General features: G+C 45.7%; 1 protein-coding gene across 1 annotated transcript in view; it reads right to left on the bottom strand.

Moving 5' to 3' along the window:
• The window catches only part of GRIN3B (glutamate ionotropic receptor NMDA type subunit 3B), a 46,652-nt gene extending 32,072 nt beyond the window's left edge, over nt 1-14,580 (bottom strand). The window contains exons 1-4 of the mRNA XM_088460307.1: nt 14,155-14,580; nt 9,918-10,516; nt 8,488-9,535; nt 6,824-6,969 (exon numbers count right to left, since the gene is read on the bottom strand). Coding sequence (XP_088316433.1) covers nt 6,824-6,969; nt 8,488-9,535; nt 9,918-10,516; nt 14,155-14,580 — 2,219 coding nt within the window. The remainder of the gene's footprint in view (nt 1-6,823; nt 6,970-8,487; nt 9,536-9,917; nt 10,517-14,154) is intronic.
• Between the last annotated feature and the right edge of the window lie 5,930 nt (nt 14,581-20,510).

Raw genomic sequence — 20,510 nt, 5'->3', positions numbered from 1 at the left:
TAAGTAAAGGGCCGGCTGGATTGACCGTTAAGGGTGCTGTAACCCCCGAAAGTACACTCCAGTCCAAACCAAAAAAAAAATTATTTTCTGTGTTTGTGAATTGTGTGCGCAGTAGCCGCACGTGCATCAACAAAGTAGTGCCAAGCGTGCGCCTGTGTCATAAGTAAAGGGCCGGCTGGCTTGATCGTTAAGGGTGCTGTAACCCCCGAAAGTACACTCCAGTCCAAACCAAAAAAAAAATTATTTTCTGTGTTTGTGAATTGTGTGCGCAGTAGCCGCACGTGCATCAACAAAGTAGTGCCAAACGTGCGCCTGTGTCATAAGTAAAGGGCCGGCTGGCTTGACCGTTAAGGGTGCTGTAACCCCCGAAAGTACACTCCAGTCCAAACCAAAAAAAAAATTATTTTCTGTGTTTGTGAATTGTGTGCGCAGTAGCCGCACGTGCATCAACAAAGTAGTGCCAAACGTGCGCCTGTGTCATAAGTAAAGGGCCGGCTGGCTTGACCGTTAAGGGTGCTGTAACCCCCGAAAGTACACTCCAGTCCAAACCCCCAAAAAAATTATTTTCTGTGTTTGTGAATTGTGTGCGCAGTAGCCGCACGTGCATCAACAAAGTAGTGCCAAGCGTGCGCCTGTGTCATAAGTAAAGGGCCGGCTGGCTTGACCGTTAAGGGTGCTGTAACCCCCGAAAGTACACTCCAGTCCAAACCAAAAAAAAAATTATTTTCTGTGTTTGTGAATTGTGTGCGCAGTAGCCGCACGTGCATCAACAAAGTAGTGCCAAGCGTGCGCCTGTGTCATAAGTAAAGGGCCGGCTGGCTTGACCGTTAAGGGTGCTGTAACCCCCGAAAGTACACTCCAGTCCAAACCTAAAAAAAAATTATTTTCTGTGTTTGTGAATTGTGTGCGCAGTAGCCGCACGTGCATCAACAAAGTAGTGCCAAGCGTGCGCCTGTGTCATAAGTAAAGGGCCAGCTGGCTTGACCGTTAAAGGGTGCTGTAACCCCCGAAAGTACACTCCAGTCCAAACCAAAAAAAAATTATTTTCTGTGTTTGTGAATTGTGTGCGCAGTAGCCGCACGTGCATCAACAAAGTAGTGCCAAGCGTGCGCCTGTGTCATAAGTAAAGGGCCGGCTGGCTTGACCGTTAAGGGTGCTGTAACCCCTGAAAGTACACTCCAGTCCAAACCTAAAAAAAAATTATTTTCTGTGTTTGTGAATTGTGTGCGCAGTAGCCGCACGTGCATCAACAAAGTAGTGCCAAGCGTGCGCCTGTGTCATAAGTAAAGGGCCGGCTGGCTTGACCGTTAAAGGGTGCTGTAACCCCTGAAAGTACACTCCAGTCCAAACCAAAAAAAAATTATTTTCTGTGTTTGTGAATTGTGTGCGCAGTAGCCGCACGTGCATCAACAAAGTAGTGCCAAGCGTGCGCCTGTGTCATAAGTAAAGGGCCGGCTGGCTTGACCGTTAAGGGTGCTGTAACCCCCGAAAGTACACTCCAGTCCAAACCAAAAAAAAAATTATTTTCTGTGTTTGTGAATTGTGTGCGCAGTAGCCGCACGTGCATCAACAAAGTAGTGCCAAGCGTGCGCCTGTGTCATAAGTAAAGGGCCGGCTGGCTTGACCGTTAAGGGTGCTGTAACCCCCGAAAGTACACTCCAGTCCAAACCTAAAAAAAAATTATTTTCTGTGTTTGTGAATTGTGTGCGCAGTAGCCGCACGTGCATCAACAAAGTAGTGCCAAGCGTGCGCCTGTGTCATAAGTAAAGGGCCGGCTGGCTTGACCGTTAAAGGGTGCTGTAACCCCCGAAAGTACACTCCAGTCCAAACCAAAAAAAAATTATTTTCTGTGTTTGTGAATTGTGTGCGCAGTAGCCGCACGTGCATCAACAAAGTAGTGCCAAGCGTGCGCCTGTGTCATAAGTAAAGGGCCGGCTGGCTTGACCGTTAAAGGGTGCTGTAACCCCCCAAAGTACACTCCAGTCCAAACCAAAAAAAAATTATTTTCTGTGTTTGTGAATTGTGTGCGCAGTAGCCGCACGTGCATCAACAAAGTAGTGCCAAGCGTGCGCCTGTGTCATAAGTAAAGGGCCGGCTGGCTTGACCGTTAAAGGGTGCTGTAACCCCCAAAGTACACTCCAGTCCAAACCAAAAAAAAATTATTTTCTGTGTTTGTGAATTGTGTGCGCAGTAGCCGCACGTGCATCAACAAAGTAGTGCCAAGAGTGCGCCTGTGTCATAAGTAAAGGGCCGGCTGGCTTGACCGTTAAAGGGTGCTGTAACCCACAAAGTACACTCCAGTCCAAACCAAAAAAAAAATTATTTTCTGTGTTTAGCCGCACGTATATATCAAATCGATATAACATAAATGGAGGACCAAACTTTCTCCGATAAAAATAAAATAGAGAAAGATCAAGAACCACTTCCTCCTAGTGCTGAAGCTGCTGCCACTAGTCATGACATAGACGATAACATGCCATCAACGTCGTCTGCCAAGGCCGATGCCCAATGTCATAGTAGAGGGCACATACAATCCCAAATGGCAAAGTTCAGGAAAATGACCTTGAAAAAGACATTTAAATCAGCTGAAGAGAAACGTAAACTTGCCAATATGCCATTTACGACACGGAGTGGCAAGGAACGGCTAAGGTCGATCCCTAGTATGTTCATGACTAGTGGTTCAGCTTCACATGACGATGGAAGCACTCCTCCCACTAAAAAAATCAAAAGAGTTAAGCTGGCAAAAGCACAGCGAAGAACTGTGCTTTCTAAGAAGATATCACAAATCCCCAAGGAGAGTCCAAGTGTGGTGGTGGTTGCGATGCCTGACCTTCCCAGCACTGGACGGGAAGAGGTGGCTCTTTCCACCATTGCACGCCCCCTGCAAGTGCTGAAAGGAGCACCCACAGTCCACTTGCTGATATGCAAATTGAAGATGTCACTGTTGAAGTACAACAGGATGAGGATACTGGTGTAGCTGGCGCTGAGGAGGAAGTTGGCGAGGAGGATTCTGATGGTGATGTGGTTTGTTTAAATCAGGCTCCGGGGGAGACAGTTGTTGTCCGTGGGATGAAAAAGCCCATCACGGTCATGCCTGGGCAGAAGACCAAACATTCCACCTCTTTGGTCTGGCAATATTTCTATCCAAATCCGGACAACAACTGTCTTGCCATATGTACCATATGTAAAGGTGAAATAAGTAGGGGTAGGGACGTCAACCACCTAGGAACATCCTCCCTTATACGGCACCTGCAGCGCGTTCATAAAAAGTTACTGTCAAGTTCAGAAACTTTGGCTCAGACCGTAAGCAGTCCAGGGACACCTAAATCCCGTTGTCCTGTTGTATCCAAGCGCCTGCAAACCACACCGTCAACTCCCTCCTCGTCAATTTCCTCCTTAGTCAGGATCGGAAGTAGTCCTGCAGGCCATATCACTGGCATGACTGACTCTCCTATCCGGGATTCCTCCGGAGGATCCTGCATTGCTACGCCTACTGCTGCCGCTGCTGCTGTTGCTGCTGCTGCTGGGAGTCGTTCATCATCCCAGAGAGGAAGTAGGAACACCACTACTTTTACTAAACAATTGACCCTCCAACAGTCCTTAGCGAGGAGGATGAAGTACGACAGCAGTCATCCTGAAGCAAAACGTATAACTGAGGCCTTGACTGCTATGTTGGTGTTAGACGTGCGTCCGGTATCCGCCATTAGTGCAGTGGGATTTAGACAATTGATGGAGGTAGTGTGTCCCCGGTTCCAAATCCCGTCTAGATTCCACTTCACTAGGCAGGCGATACCGAGACTGTACAGAAACGTCAGAAAAAGTGTCCTCAGTGTCCTGAAAAATGCCGTTGTACACAATGTCCACTTAACCACGGACATGTGGACAAGTGGAACAGGGCAGACTAAGGACTATATGACTGTGACAGCCCACTGGGTAGATGTATCACCTTACGCAGCAACAGCAGCAGCGTCACCAGTAGCAGCATCTCAGAAACGCCAGCTCGTTACAAGGCAGGCTACGCTGTGTATCACCGGTTTCAGTAAGAGGCACACCGCCGACAACCTCTTAGAGAAACTGAGGGAAATCATCGCCCAGTGGCTTACCCCACTTAGACTCTCCTGGGGATTTGTGATATCTGACAACGCCACCAATATTGTGCGGGCATTACATCTGGGCAAATTCCAGCACGTCCCATGTTTTGCTCACACAATAAACTTGGTGGTGCAGAATTTTCTGAAAAGCGACAGGGGCGTGCAGGAGACGCTTTGGGTGGCCCGAAAAATTTCTGGCCACTTTCGCCATTCAGCGACTGCGTGCCGAAGACTGGAGCGCCAGCAAACACTCTTGAACCTGCCCCGCCATCACCTGAAGCAAGAGGTTGTGACGCGGTGGAACTCAACCCTCTATATGCTTCAGAGGATGGAGGAGCAGCAAAAGGCCATACAAGCCTATACATCCACCTATGACATAGGCAAAGGAGGGGGTATGCACCTGACTCAAGCGCAGTGGAGAATGATTTCCGTGTTGTGCAAGGTTCTTCAGCCCTTCGAACTTGCCACACGTGAAGTCAGTTCAGACACTGCCAGCTTGAGTCAGGTCATTCCCCTCATCAGGCTTTTGCAGAAGCAGCTGGAGAAAGTGAAGGAGGAGCTAAGACGGAGCGATTCCGCTCGGCATGTGGGACTTGTGGATGAAGCCCTTCATTCGCTTTGCCAGGATTCCAGGGTGGTCAATCTGTTGAAATCAGACCACTACATTTTGGCCACCGTGCTCGATCCTAGGTTTAAAGCCTATGTGGTGTCTCTCTTTCCGGCCGACACAAGCCTGCAGAGGTGCAAAGACCTGCTGGTGAACACACTGTCAGCTGAAGCGGAACGTGACACGTCAACGGCTCCTTCTTCATTTTCTCCCGCAACTGGGGCTGCCAGGAAAAAACTTAGGTATCCTAAGCAACCCGCTGGCGGTGATGCAGGGCAGGCAGGACCAAGTTTGGACATCTGGTCCGGACTGAAGGACCTGGCAACAATTTCTGACATGTCTACTGTCACTGCATATGATACTGTCACCATTGACAGAATGGTGGAGGATTACATCGGTGACAGCATCCAAGTAGGCATGTCAGACAGTCCATACCTGTACTGGCAGGAAAAAGAGGCAATTTGGAGGCCCCTGTACAAACTGGCTCTATTTTACCTGAGTTGCCCCCCCTCCAGTGTGTACTCCGAAAGAGTGTTTAGTGCAGCCGGGAACCTTGTCAGCGAAAGGCGTAGGAGGTTGCTTCCACAGAATGTGGAGAAGATGATGTTCATCAAAATGAATTATCAGCTCTTCCAGGGAGACCAGCCTCCAGAACGTACAGAGGGACCTGTGGTGGTGGATTCAAGTGGGGACGAGTTAATACTTTGTGAGGATGAGGATGTACACACTGAAGAGGGTGAGGAATCGGTGGATGAGGAGGATGAGGATGACATCTTGCCTCCGTAGAGCCAGTTTGTGCAGGGACACATTAATTGCCAGCTTGTTTTGTGGGGGCCCAAACGAACCAATCATTTCAGCCACAGTTGTGTGGCAGACCCTGGCGCTGAAATGATTGATTTGTTAAAGTGTGCATGTCCTGTTTATACAACATAAGGGTGGGTGGGAGGGCCCAAGGACAATTCCATCTTGCACCTCTTTTTTTCTTTGCATTATGTACAGTTTGGGGCCTAGTTTTTCTAACTGCCATCCTGTCTGCCACTGCAGTGTCACTCCTAGATGGGTCACGTGTTTGTGCCGCCCACTCGTGTCGCTTAGCATAGTCATCCAGCTACCTCGGTGCAACCTTTTGGACATAAAAACACTATTGTGAGGTGTGAGGTGTTCAGAATAGACTGGAAATGAGTGGAAATTAAGGTTATTGAGGTTAATAATAGCATAGGAGCAGAAAAACCTACAAATTCTGTGATTTTAGCTGTTTTTATGCTTTTTTTCAAAAAAATACAGATCCAAAACACAAAACCCAGAACCCAAAACACGGAAGGGTGGTTTTGGCAAAACCAATCCAGATCCAAAACACGAAGAAAGATCCAGATCCAAAACCAAAACACAAAACACGAAAAGTGGCCGGTGCACACCCCTAATATAAATGTACATAGGGCCTGATTCAGAGATAGGAATAGAGTGAGATATCTCTCTCAACTGTGAACCTGAACAAACCATACTGCAATGCAAGGGGTGTAACTGTAAATACATATTTTTTTTTACATGTGAGGTAAATACTGGCTGCTTTTGCATGTAGCCCACAAATACTGCACAACTTTATTATTACTATACAATTTAGATGTCAGTTTGGAAACAGTCCTCCCAAATCTAAATCTCTCTGCACATTTTAAATCTGCCCCACCTGCAGTGCAGCATGGTTTCACCAAGATGATCAGTTGAGAGAGAGATCTCTCTCTATTCCCAAGTCTGAATCAGGTCCAAAGTACCACTTCCCTTGTTGTGTATTTTGGGTGTAATTAGTATCTGTTCCTATTCTCTATGCATGGATGTATGCACAGTATTGTTTCTCTTGTTCAGCGTGCTGGTACAATTCCTGTATTTCAGTTTTTGTAACAATTAGTAGTATTTTCCATTTTGCTTGTTCTGTACATAACTCATATTAAAAAATACAATTTTAAACTGCTCAGGAAGTGGTATTAAAAATGTTAACTATGGTGAGGCAAGGTGGTAATTAGAGAGTTTATTACTGAGAAACCCTGTATTATAAAAACCTGGATACCCCAAACATAATTTTAAATGATCTGACAGTTGTGCCCACCCTGTCACTGAAATGCCTCCTCACTTTAACATGTGGACTCCATCTGATGTGGATGGAACGCTGAACCTTCGCATGTAGTTGTGGATTTCAGGGAAACTTTTTTTAATATACTGCTCTGCACTGCTCTCCCAAACTGTGCCAAAGCGGAAGCCCTGAGAAGGATGATGGAGCTGTAAGGACAGACAAATAATTATTATATACTATATAAATATATATACACATCAGGTGATTAAAAACAGCAGAATGATTGTTACCCATACACCCAGTTTATTATGTTAATCCATACCCCCAGTTTATGTTAAAATTATTTGGAAAGCTTTGTTACACCTTTTCAGCATACTTATGGTTATAATAATAATATATTAAAGAGTATATTACTGCACTAAATAATAAATAAAAACAGAACTTGTGTTTACTCTTTACTAAATCAGTCTAATTCGTAAGTTAAAGCTGACTTAGGGCCTGATTCAGTACGGATCGCAACTGCGAATACGCACGCAGTCTCACTGCAATAGTATGCTAATCCACTGCGATCGCTATGCCGTAGCAGCACAACATAAGGACGCCCACCCTACCTTACACACATCCGTAACACTTAGCAAGATTGCGAAACCATTGGTAGCATCAAGTACCATTGCAGCCTAACACACACTTGCACTAGCTCTGACCTTACTCAGTAATTGCTAACCTTGTCACATGCAGTGACTACACAAGCTGCGTATGGCATCACAGTGGATAATTTATACACGCCCCTGCAACGGCTTTCAAACGCACTGGCATGCCTGTGTTTCGCTGACCACCCCTGGTCACCACCTACAAATGCGGGGATGTAGTCAGGATCCCTACGCTAATAGCCCAACAGGGGACTAAAGATAGGCGTCGAAATCCAGACACTCGGCGTACCAAACAAAGGTAAGCCAGGTGTCTTAGGTTCTAGCCACAGGGGTGGGGGGGGGGGACAGTTAGCTTTAAGAACCCCTGGGTGAAATTAGGGTTATGCACCCCCCTGGGAGGGTTAGGGTTAGGCTAGGTAGGTTAGGGAAGGAGGCATTAGGGTTAGGTACCCCCAGTGGGAAGGTTAGGGTTAGGCACCCCCCTGGGAGGGTTAGGTTTTAGGGTGCGGGAAGGGGTGGTTAGGTTTAGGCACCAGTGAGGGGAGGTTAGGGTTAGGCACTAAGGGGGGAGGTTAGGGTTTGGCATCACTAAGGGAGAGTTAGGGTAGGGAGAGGGGAGGGTTAGGGTACTTACCACCCCCCATCGGGATTTCGAAACGTCGGTCTTCCGCTGTCGGTATTTTATCTTGCAGCTATTCAGCCACCGGCATTATATACCGATTTCGGTATGCGTAGTCACTGTGATCGCAGTCCTGATTGCAGTGGAGTGTTCGCACACACGCACTGTGATATATACGCCTGCGCAGGCTGCAACAATCAGCCAATTGCATGCGTAATGGCAGTTGCCATCCTTACTAAATCAGGCCTTTAGTTAGTAATTATGTTTATTGTCTTTCTTGGATCACTCTGCAATACACTAGTTCAACAACAGAGCTTATGTGATTTGCTAACAACTGGCTAGTTATTGTAGGTATGTAAAAGGCCCAACTATGAACTTTAAAAACTGATTTTATTGTCTAATCAGTTGGGGAATATAAATAAAATAAGTGAAGGTACTGTTATGAGCATACCCACCTTTGGATCATGGATTCCTGACAATGCCTCAAAAGTCTTCTCTCCCACCATAACTGCTGCCAGGTTTGCAGTGTAGCTGGAGAGTACAAGTAGGCAGAAAATAGCCCAGAGGTTCATGAGAACTCTGCCTGTGCAACATTTGGGAGTTTTACTTGATACTGTCCTTCCAAAGAGAATGGCATAGCATAGGTTGAGGGCAGAAGAGTATGAGAAAATCTTCAATCGGTTGCGTCCATGTGGGGTCATCCCAAAAGGACTTTTCCATTCATAGAATGTGAGAAATAGTGCAGTGATGTGCAAGGCCACAAATATACCCACCCACATAGACCAGTGTAGTGGCCACATAAAGGCCCCAATTGGGGAGGCAGTGTCTCGCATGCGCACCAAGATGCCAAGACTGGTGGAATAGAATGGGCTAGTGAAGTCTACAACAGTGCTTCGTGCTGAATTTATGCTAAAGGAGGTAACAGCCATGTGAGCTGCTCCGCTCAACAGGTCTCCAACTAGTCCTGTCCAACGATCACCTTTCCGTGCACCATATTTCCCATCTCCAACAATATACAGCTCAAACTCAAATCCGAGATCCTCGGACAGCTTTTCTAACAAGTCAATGCAGTAACCATAGCAGCAAGTTTTGTATTCTAGTGGCACAGATCCGTTTGGTGAATTAAGCTCTTCAAATAGAATATCTAACAAGGCAGAGTTATTTGTCCGTGGATCCAGACACATCTGACCAGCTGGGCAACTGCCATCAGCATCCACGTTTCGCGTGAAAACAAAGGGATGTTCAACCAGAGTTACCACTCTGAGCTTTGTACGTGGTGTCACCACTGATACTTGTTCTCTTTGCTGTATGCGGCTCTGCCACAAACCCTCCTCTACTTCCATTTTTCCTTCATGCCAGCTCCCGACAGTTACCCAAGTGGGATCTCCTAGAGAGTCACGCACCAGGCTCCATATCTTGTATTGGTGATCAGTGTGGACCACATTATTGTTCATAACGTACACTTGGCCTGTTTGGCCAGAGAATGATGTATTGGCTAAGTACCTATAATGAATAGAGATATTAATTAATGCTTAATATTTCTGTAGCAGCCTAGAATATTGGTTCTCACTGATGAGGCTTGCCCTGGTTTTAGGTAAGACATGGAAAACTAGGAAAGATATCATTGAAAGGGCACATGAGTAAAAAAAAGACAAAATTGAAAGTGACAAAACTATACTTTTATGTATTCAATGACCATATTTTATTTTAAATAAGTCTATGGGCCTGATCATTTTATTGGGAATGCTAAGGAAAAGCTTTTAGATTTGTGCGCACAATTATTTGACATATAGGTGAATCTAAATTCTGTATCTTAAAGAATAATATTTGTAGTGCCTCTGCGGGCACAGTGCTACCCCATCCTCCAGTACAGATAACATCTTACCTGTACAGGTACATGCCAGAAGATTCATTTTGTAATGTCTGTTTGTCATTGCAATTCACCATGGTCTGAATAAGTGCAAGATCCGGTCTTATCTGCACCGCCCTAGTTATTGCCCTGGTCACCAGTCCAACTGCATCTCTTATAAACTTTTCCAAACTCGGCCGGCTGACCTCTCCATAAGCCAGCAGTCCAGGGGGCATACCACCTGTCTGCATCACTTTCACGTTTAGGGGTTGTCCAACCATCCAGTGAAACTCATGTGGTTCCAACTCAAAGTCTCTAGTTGCTTGGAACACTAAGGAAGATTGCTGAGCATCACATCCATAAAGAAGCAAGGGAATCTGAGAGTCCCTTATGGCCACAAAATGATGATGCAAGTAGGTTCCTACGGCAGAATCACTAAGTGAATGAATGCTGAGGATGTCTCGCATCACAATGCTAGTGTTTGCAGTCAAATAGTCAAGTATGCTGGTGCTTTCCCATGGATGGCAGGTGATGACCATCAGTTCCTCCCAGCTACTATTTTGTAAGACACTGCTCAAAATTTCCATGAGGGAATCCACAGAACTTCGAGTATCCATTTGCAGGTGGAAGGAATTCTGAAAAGTATCAAGTACAAGATTCTGGTTAGTTGCAGCATATATCTCATATTAAAAAAAAATCTACAAAATGAAAAACAAAACTCCCAAAGCATAGATTAGTTACTTCAAACTTTGCAGTCTGAGTCTCTGCTTTTCTTAGTATAAAAGTTGGATTCTCCAACACCTTGGCCAAGGGAATGTGGAAAATGACATCATTACAGCAATCGATAACATTTTCATTAATTATCATATATGGGCTGAAAGTTTAGTAGATTGAAACATTAGAAATGTACATATTCAAATAATTTTGATGGGTACTACCAATTACTGACCTACAGTAACTCCAAATGGAATAAAATAGACTCTGTGGGTCCTCTTTATAAACCAACTGAGGTGCAGTGCAAAATCCCCTTTGATAGTGTCATCCACCTCAATTTTCATATGTGCTCTGCCAAACCATTGCCCAGTAGAGATGGGCGGAGTGGCGGCTTTCCTTACAAAGTACAGACAGGTGCACTAGTATCTACTATCTAATCCACAAAAGGACTTGATATTTACTTCAGCTAGGGTAATGTGCCTTCTATTCCTGTCATCCGTTCAGTCTCTGTCCAAACCCTTGGACAGGTTACTCATTATTTGCATTAGGTTTATTTTTAGACAACATAAAATAACTTAAGGTATTTCAGATGCAGTAGATACTTCAAATGGCATATTGGTGAGTTATATTTTTTTATACCTCATCTAATTTTGCATTGCTGTCAGTGGTTTTAGAAGCACGTCGTCAGCTGCTCATACTGCTTGCCCCTTGGCTATAATTCTGGGTCTAGGTGGTGACATAATAGTCAGAAGACTGAAAGATAGCAACTGAAATTCTTCCTTTTATAAGCAAAAAAACCCAGAAGTCCTTCCATAGCAAAGGACAGCTCTTACCGGGAGAGCTGTCCTTGGTGTTGTTATTCATGCATACTGGCGTTATTTCCACCAGTATGCATGCGATGAGGGGGGCGGGATGCATCACATCCACATTGCGATGCTTGATGCATCCAGCCCATTATGCTGTACAAATAATTTTTAATAATTGACATTGGTCATTGTCCCATAGGAGCTTATAGTCTAAAATCCCTATAACATGTACCAATGGGTCAATTTTTGTCAGCAACTAATTAAAAAAAGTATGTTTTGGAGTGTGTGAGGAAATCAGTGACCAGGGACAATTCCATCTATTTTGCATGGGGATATGATACAAGCCCCCATGTTTGCATGGGGTTTTCAATGTGCAACAACAAACTTAATGGTGTATTATGCATATATGCTATTGTAGGAACTTGCAGAGAATTGGGGTCCCTTGACGATGGGCTGCAAACTTAAATGCTTTTATCTGCAAGATACACAGAAAAAGTATTTGTTTTATCAGGCAGAAAGTTGATTTTGTTGACACTGGATACAACGCAGCTTTGTTTTTCTTTGTGCTTTGCATAAAATTGTATAAAGAGCACATATAGTATAGTATATGTATACACACGTACACACAGACATGGCTGAAAGCAAAGAAGCACAGAATAAAATGTGATGTAGTAAAACATTCAGGAGGGCATGCACAAACCAATAAATGAAAGGAATCTGAGGATATAAATGGGCTGACAAATCAAACGGCTGCAACTTTTCGCCACAATTTATCAAGGTTTTTTGCCGAAACGGTAAGTTTCACTGGCAAAGGGGAAGCCTGTTTAGCAAGCATCACTGATGTATACGTATGCCACAATACTTGTTTCGTTATTACCATTTCAGGATGGCTATATATATTTTTTTTTCTAAAGAAGAATACTTTAATGTTTTTATATTTTTAAAAATGTTTTTGTTTTTTCATAGTAGTGGTAATACAAGCACAAATCTGGGCTTTTAACTCCGCTGCATATTCTTACGCATGTGCATTTCTGCAGGGATTGACCTGGCTACTCTAAGTTAACTACTCTAGGCCAGTACGGATAGAGGAGATTTGGGCTGAGGTGTCAATAACAGAACAAGAATTATGTACCGCCACATTGTTTGATAAATAGACTTTCTCATACAGACACGCGTATGATATCCGTTGTCAGGGAAAACCATGGTAACCTTTTAGGATTTTTGTCATCCGGGGCAAGGCCATAATTTGGCGCCCCCCCCAAAAAAAATACAGCATAGATAACGAAAAGGGTGTGTGGTTTTGTGACACAGTAATGCCCCTTATAACACATTATGCCACACATTAATGACCCTTATAACACATTATGCCACAGTAATGTCCCTTACAACACATTATGCCACACAGTAATGTCCCTTATAACACATTATGCCACATTAATGCCCCTTATACATTATGCCACAGTAAGGCCCCCTTTACATTATGCCACAGTAAGGCTTCTTACACATTATGCCACAGTAAGGCCTCTTTTACATTAAGCCACAGTAAGGCCCCATCTCCCTTCTCTTACCTGCCAGGGCTGTGCGGTGGGTGAGCTTGGGGTGGTGCGGGATGGGGCTGCCACATGTTGGGAAACTGTCCATACTGCCATCATTGTAATGTGGTGCCGCTCGTGAACCAATTGGAGCTCATGGACCGGCAGCCTCTGCTGATTGGCTGCCGGTCCGCGAGCACTGATTGGCTTGTGACCGGCACCACATCAGACTGACGGTGTCTCATTGCCTCTCAAGGCTGGGATGCGGCTCCAAACCCACAAGAGCAGCAACCTAGCCTCCCAGCAGCCTCTCCCCGGCACCCCCTCAAGTCCGGCTCTGGGGTCACGTGCCCCCTTTGCCCCTCCCTAGTTGCGGCCCTGCCTTTTAATGTATTGAGCGTAGCAAAAATTTAGACTCATCGCTGTGGAAAACACCTTTTACAGTCAACAATATGGCTTTTTGCCCTTGATAAATATGCCCAAATGCCCATTGAGTGTATATCCGACTGCTCAGCATGTTGCAAGAACGCAAACATTTATATGTAATTCTTTAGAGGACAAATACATAAACTACAATTCTAATTTTCAACCATTCACTTCTGTTTCCACATATCATTTAACAAATGGATAGGATCATTTATATAGGCATGGTCATGCATGCTTAGAATAAAGCTATATAACCTACAGTGGACACATGACACACAAAGTTATTGTATGTACGTGATTTACATTACTAAAATGTGCTGCTAAAATGATTTGTTTGTAGTACTCTCTGGGCTATTCACAATTATGTAGAATAACATCTATGTACTGACTACTAGACAGATCTTCACCTGTGACCGTTTACTGCAAGGCAGCCGTAAAGGTTATTACTGTTGGTGCACTATGATTGGCTGGAGGATGGTACAATGACTGTCCAATAAACATGAGTGGAAACGGACTAGAAATACATGATACTGAAGAAGGGATCTGAGAGCTGAACAGGTGATTTGAGCAATTTATGTGGAGGTGGCTGTGACATGCAAGCAAATCTTAATTGATGGTTTTAATTGACTATTTGGTACATGGTATGATTGAGTGTAAATGATTACACTAAAATTATTAGGGGACCTTTCATTATATAGTATATGTACATTAAGCATTCATTTTCATTACAGGGCTCAGGCATGTTATTTTACACCTATGATAGCACTTTTAGAAAAATTAGGTTTGATAAGTTACCTTAGTGTTCAATGGTATGATCTGATCTTGCTCCAGAATACTGATGAATGGGATTTCCAAAAAACTTGACAAGAATTCCAATTGTAGTAGCTCCTCCTGTGACTGAGGGAATGCCAGCACTGCAGCCACCCCCTGGGCTACTAACACTTGGCACAACCACCGTGCCAGTGAGGCAGGGTCCCTCTCCCTTGGGGCTCCAGAGACCACCTCCAAACTCAGGTTGTAGGGAAGCAAACTGCTGCGACTGATGCGGGATAGAACATTCTGGATTCTTGTCTGAGTATGTCCAGCCAAGGGTAAGAGGGCACCAAGACGAACTGTGTGCCCAATTCGGGCAAGAATACGACATGGCTGTGGGTGTCCACAGCAAGGCACCAAGCTGCAGAATACACCAAGGTAAAAACAAAACCATTGCAGAATATCCATGAGGTAAAGCCTAAGGGGGAGGGGGCAAGGAAAGGTAGAAGAGGGAATGTCAGAGGAGAGAGATTTAGAAGGTGAGTAGGATAAGACAGTGTGAGAATGGCAGATAGCCAAATAGGCAAATGGTGTAAAGAGGCAGAGGAAAGTGATGATGGAGGGTAAAGTGCATGAGAGAGAGGTCAATGCTAATGGATAAGTATAGAGTGGACAATCATATACACAGGATATATGAGAGAAGAAGAAAGAGGTGGGCAGGGTGTCTACATGAAGAGATAGGAAGCGTATGACGGGAATGTAGGAAAAGCAATGTGTCCAGGATGAATCAGGCTGGATGCTGAGTTGAGATCAGCTCTGCCACTGTTTGCTGGAGTCTGGTGATACTGACAGAACAGAGCGAGAGAGGGGAGGGAGAGAGACCAGGAGGGAGAAAGGAACCAGAGGGAAGGAGGTCAAAAAAAATATTGATGAACAGGAGAATGAAAGCAAATAGGGGAGCGCATATTAAGACATGCTGAGAGGTGATTCTTGAAAGGAAAAAACTGTTAGGAAATAAAAAAAATTAAACTGCCAGTCAAAGCCAGTCAGTCAGGGAAAAAACAGAAAAATAGATAAGGTTAACTTTAAGGAATAGAAAAGTAAGAGGCATATGTTTGAGGGTGCTGCAGATAAAGTTCCGTCACTTTTGAATTAACATTGTTGCTATCTGATCATAGAGTCACTCTGGATCAATCGACAGAGAAATGGCTCCCCTGACAGTTCCACATCTTTGAGACTGTCTGGAGCAGTGACAAGGGAGGGTGAAGATACAGGAACAATAAAAGTGATTACAAATGACCATGAAGTGCAGACTTAGATGATTTACCATAGGGAAAATACAGCCCAATAATATCATACAGATTGGATAACAAGAGGATTCTAGAAATAGAGGAATCTCTTTAGATTAGGTAGTAAACATAAAATAAATAGAAAACGAGGAAAATAAATAATATATATAAACAAGGACACCAACTGACATAGGCTATAAACAGAGGAAATAATGAAACCATTGTGAGATTCATACAGAATAAACACTGCAGTAATGTCCTGGTCGCTCAGGTGCCAAAATCTATTTTTTGTGATATTTCTTTAACTCTAAATAGACCCATTATGGTTGGGGGAGTTGCAGGACATCCTGGTCTGAGCAGAGCAGGGGCTTTGGGGTCATCAAATATTTGCCTGTCGCTCTGTAGTGGGCTGCGTCTGGATGTGTCCATAGGAAGGCACTTGTTTTATAGGAAAGCTGCCAGTATGAGATGAGGCAGTTGAGACAGTGCCAGAATATAGGGAGAGGGAGAGATTGAGGATGAATAGACAAAGTCCCAGGCTACAGAGAGCTGTAAGGTATGGTGCTGGAGGGGACGTGAGATATAACAGAGAACAAATGAGTTAAATCAAATGAGCACAGAAGATAATGGAAAAGAGAAGATCACAGCCCGCATACATCAGTGTGTGCAACAGGAGGGTGCACTTAAGGTGGAGACCACAGATTGGTGCAGCAGTCACTACGCTCACCCAAGCGTGATGTTTGGTTAGTTTATAAAGAGGATGAGGAATGTATACAGGGAACTTATGAGTCAAAGCTGTATGAGTGAGATGTAATAGTGCACAGAAGGTGACGACAGAGAAAATGATTTTTTGAAGGATAGATGAGGGGATTCCTCGTACATAGTGTACACAGCAATGTCTGACCTAGAGACCATTTTAGAAGCATCAGTAAGAGAGATACAAACCTCTCAATTACTGTGATTAACAATCAAGAAACAGATGGTTACTGGGAGAGCTTCTGTCAGGTGAGAGAATGAGGGAGATCTGTTTGGTTTTAGTGACATGTACATGTGGCTCCATCTATCGGAATGTGTACTGACTGACTAATAAGAGCTTCTGTTATGTAGGATAGTGACTGTATTTCAGTGCGTGGAGGAAGAAATTCTCCTGCTTGTGTGACTGTCACAGGTTGAGGAAGTCCCTCTGCTGCGTATGTGACCAACACCCTAATGAAACATCTATTCATTTCTGTCATAGCAAGTTGTGTATTCCAGGGCTACACATCATGCTGACATACAGTATGTTAAAGCAATCATGGGTAGAATTCTAGATTTATTAAAATAGATTTCAAAACAGATTTTAATATAAATATTGTTACATATTCAAAAAATACATTTCCCTACAAATATAAATTGTTTTACCTGGGAACAAAATTGACACCATCCAGATTATGAGGCATATTTATTAAGTTGAAATAGGAAATTCCCTGAAAACACTGGTCTGCGTAAAATATAAGGATCCCCAGGAAGGGTACAGACTATACTATGTGTGACCCAGTAATGGTGCGATGTGATGTAACGATATATTGCGCGAGCTGTACACACTGCACAATGTGTTGTTAGATTAGATGAACGACTGTTGTTAACGACGGTTCAGGGGTACACACTATATGATGTGTTTGATATATCATTCTGATCTGCGTCGGGACAATATATTGTACAATGGGCTTGATTCAGGTGCAGATGGCCGCATCATCCAGCAAATATTAAAATATTGCAGGAGGCATGTGAGAGGTGGGGGCCCCGGGGTGAATGCCTGCTGCCATGCAGGTGTGGTGTGATACGTACCTCCTGACTCCAAGACTCTCACCTTCAGGCCATCGATTATGCCTCTGTCGATGGTCCTGGAACACCGGTCAAACGCGAAGAGTAACGTGGGAGTCCCACTCACAGGCTCTGCAAGAAAAACATGCGCTGAGTCCGGATGACATCCACTGGGATCAGTGGATGGTCATCATTGGCACTTTAGGCCTCAGACTGGTTACACCTGCGTGCCAAGCACAAGGGTGCAACCCAAAAGAAAATGCCCGAAAGGGGAAGGAGGCAAGGGAGGATGGCAAACGACACAAACAGCACACAAAACACAGATTACTCTCACCGAATAAACTCTTGTCCCCTTGATGGACGGGTGGTCCTGATCTCAGCACCTGCAAACGAGCACAACAACAACCCGACACCACGGCTGCGATATCCTGCCCTCTCTTTCCGACCAGCGTGTGCCACCCACAGTAACCTAACTACCCATTAACACCTGAGATCCTAACTCTAGCTGACCCGGTGAACAACAATGGACAAGTGTGGTGCACTCCCTTATCCTGCTATACCTTGATTCTCCAACAATGCATATCCCCAACAATACAGCAATGGTTGTAGACAACACACGAAATACAGTCACAGAACCCAATGCAAAAACATTTGCCTTACCACAGCCTACCTTTAATGGGGGCCTGACAGCGGGGGATACAGTGACTTACCAACAGCCTATCCTTAATGGGGGCCTGACTGCGGGAGATACAGCTACTTACCAACAGCCTACCTTTAATGGGGCCTAACTGCAGGGAAATGCCACAGTGTAGCACAGTCTACCTTTAATGGGGGCCTGACTACCTGACCTAGTTTCAGCGATGCCTTTAGGGCCTTTTGCCTACTACCGACTTTACAGTGCTCACGGCCTAGTGCCGACTTTACCAATGTCCACGGCATAGCACCGACTTTATAGTGCCCACTGCCTAGTGCTGACTTTACCAATGTCCACGCCTAGCGCCGAATTTACCAATGCCCACGGCCTAGCGCTGACTTTACCAATGTCCACAGGGCCTAACGCAGACTTCACCAATGTCCACAGCCTAGTGCTGACCTTATCTGTGTCCAAGGCATAGCACCAACTTTACAGTGCCCACGGCCTAGTGCCGACTTTACCAATGTCCACGCCTAGCGCCAACTTTACCAATGCCCACGGCCTAGCGCTGACTTTACCAATGTCCATGGTCCTAGGGCAGACTTCACCAATGTCCACGGCCTAGTGCTGACCTTACCAATGTCCACAGCCTAGCGCCGACTTTACAGTGCTCATGGCCTAGCAACAACTTTACCAATGCCTACAGCTTAGCGCCGACTTTACAGTGCCCACGGACTAGCGCTGACTTTGTGGGCCATACCTGGGCCTAGTGCCTGAACCCTGGTGGTCTAGGGGGCATGCATGGGACTTACCAGTCCTGGGATCTTCGGCTGAGCCAAGCCTGTCTCTTCATCCGGCAGGCAGCGACCTGTCCAAGCTCTTTTGCAACGGCCGCTGCCCTCCGGGGCTTCCGGTGTCTTCTTTACTCTTTGTTCTTCGTTCTTCAGAAGCTCTTCACTCCTCCTTCCCAGCTGCCGGACTACTCCTGCTCCCTCGTGCCGGCTAATATAAACCGGTGCCAGGGGGTGGAGTGATGACGCAGGACCTGTGATTGGTTTGCCGCGGCCATCCCCTGCTGGCTGCCGGTCCGCAAGCCCTGATTGGCTTACAGCTGGCTCCAGGTTTGAACTGGTGTGTGCTGATTAGCGGAGTCTGAACCCTTACAGATTCAGACCCACTGCCATTACACACGTGGAGCAGCGGTGGTAGTCCACCATACCTCCATGCCCACTGTTGCCTTCCACCATCATAGCGGGTGTGGGCAGGATCACAACCGATCCCGACCCACCGCCCTGCCTACTGCTGCAACCGGACCCAGCAGACGGGCTGGGATTCCTCCGGTTCCCATCCTACCATGATGACCGGACTCCCTCCGACCCAAGGCACCCCACTCCCCAGGTGTGGAAGGTGAGGGTGCTTAGTAGCAGGGCCAGTGACCACACTAGGACACTGCCCTTGCTACAGGCATCCATAAGAAGCAGACGCCTCCTGACAGCAATAGCGATCCGAGTGCAGAGTGACATAGCACCAGCCAGTCTGAGTAAGCTTCAGCTTACTCAGGCTGGCAGCCTGTGAGGCAAGGAAATCTGCATCCACAGATGCAGACCCTTGCCTCAGTACTCCCGGAAAAAATGGGAGACACGCCTCTGTTTCTGGGAACGCTGGCCTGACACCACCCCCAAATGCAGCAACATGTCCATCATGATGTGGCTTAGGGGGATTTGAGAGCGAGATCACAGGACCCTTTATGCACATGCACAGAACAGGTCCTGTGCATGTGCAGTTTTCAAACTGTTTTAAGTCGCACACTAGCGTCCGGACCTGAATCAGGCCCTATATATTGTATTGTGTGTACTCAGTTTAAGATGGAGGGACTGTGGAAGATATCCCTCCATATATTTTTATGCGCATGCGCATTAGCTGTGGTGGACCCGAACCAGGATGCAGATAGATAGTGTAAGTTATCATCAGCTCTTTGCTGGGACAGGCTTTTATCGGAGCCCACCTCCCGGCAGTGGCGTAACTAGGGTATTTGGAGCCCAGGGCAAATTTGAAAAGGGTGCCCCCCCCTCGGTATGTGCGTGCACCGAAGGCGCGCATGAAAAAAAAAATGGTCGTGGTCACTTAAAAATGGGGCGTGTCAACATGACACACCCATTTATTTTCACGCTGACCATTCCTATCCATATGCACCTTAACCCCAGTAGTGCCCCTTATACAGTACCCCCAGTATGCAGTTGTGGTCCCTCTTATTCAGGCCCATAGTGGTGCCCCTTATACAGTATCCCCAGTAGTGGTCCCCCTTATACAGCCCCCAATTAGTTCCCCTTATTCAGTGCTCCCAGTAGTGGTCCCCCCAAATGCAGTGCCTCATGTAGTGTTCCCCCTTATGCAGTGCCCCCAGTAGCAGTCCCAACAATGCAGTGCGTCCAATAGTGGTATCCCCTTATGCAGAGCCCTTTATATAGTGCCCCCAGTAGTAGTCTCCCCCATGCAGTGCCCTTTATATAATGCCCCCAGCAGTAGTCCCCCCCATGCAGTTTTCCCAGTAGTAGTCCCCCTTATGCAGGCACCCAGTAGTGATCCCCCCTATCTAGTGCCCCCTGTAGTGGTTTCCCCAATGCAGTGCCCCTAGCAGCATGCCCCTTACATAGTGCCCCCAGCAGTAGTCT

Source organism: Taudactylus pleione, unplaced genomic scaffold (genome assembly GCF_031769625.1).
Source record: "Taudactylus pleione unplaced genomic scaffold, aTauple2 ptg000044l, whole genome shotgun sequence".
Classification (NCBI taxonomy): Eukaryota; Metazoa; Chordata; class Amphibia; order Anura; family Myobatrachidae; genus Taudactylus; species Taudactylus pleione.
This window is presented reverse-complemented; position numbering and strand designations above follow the sequence as displayed.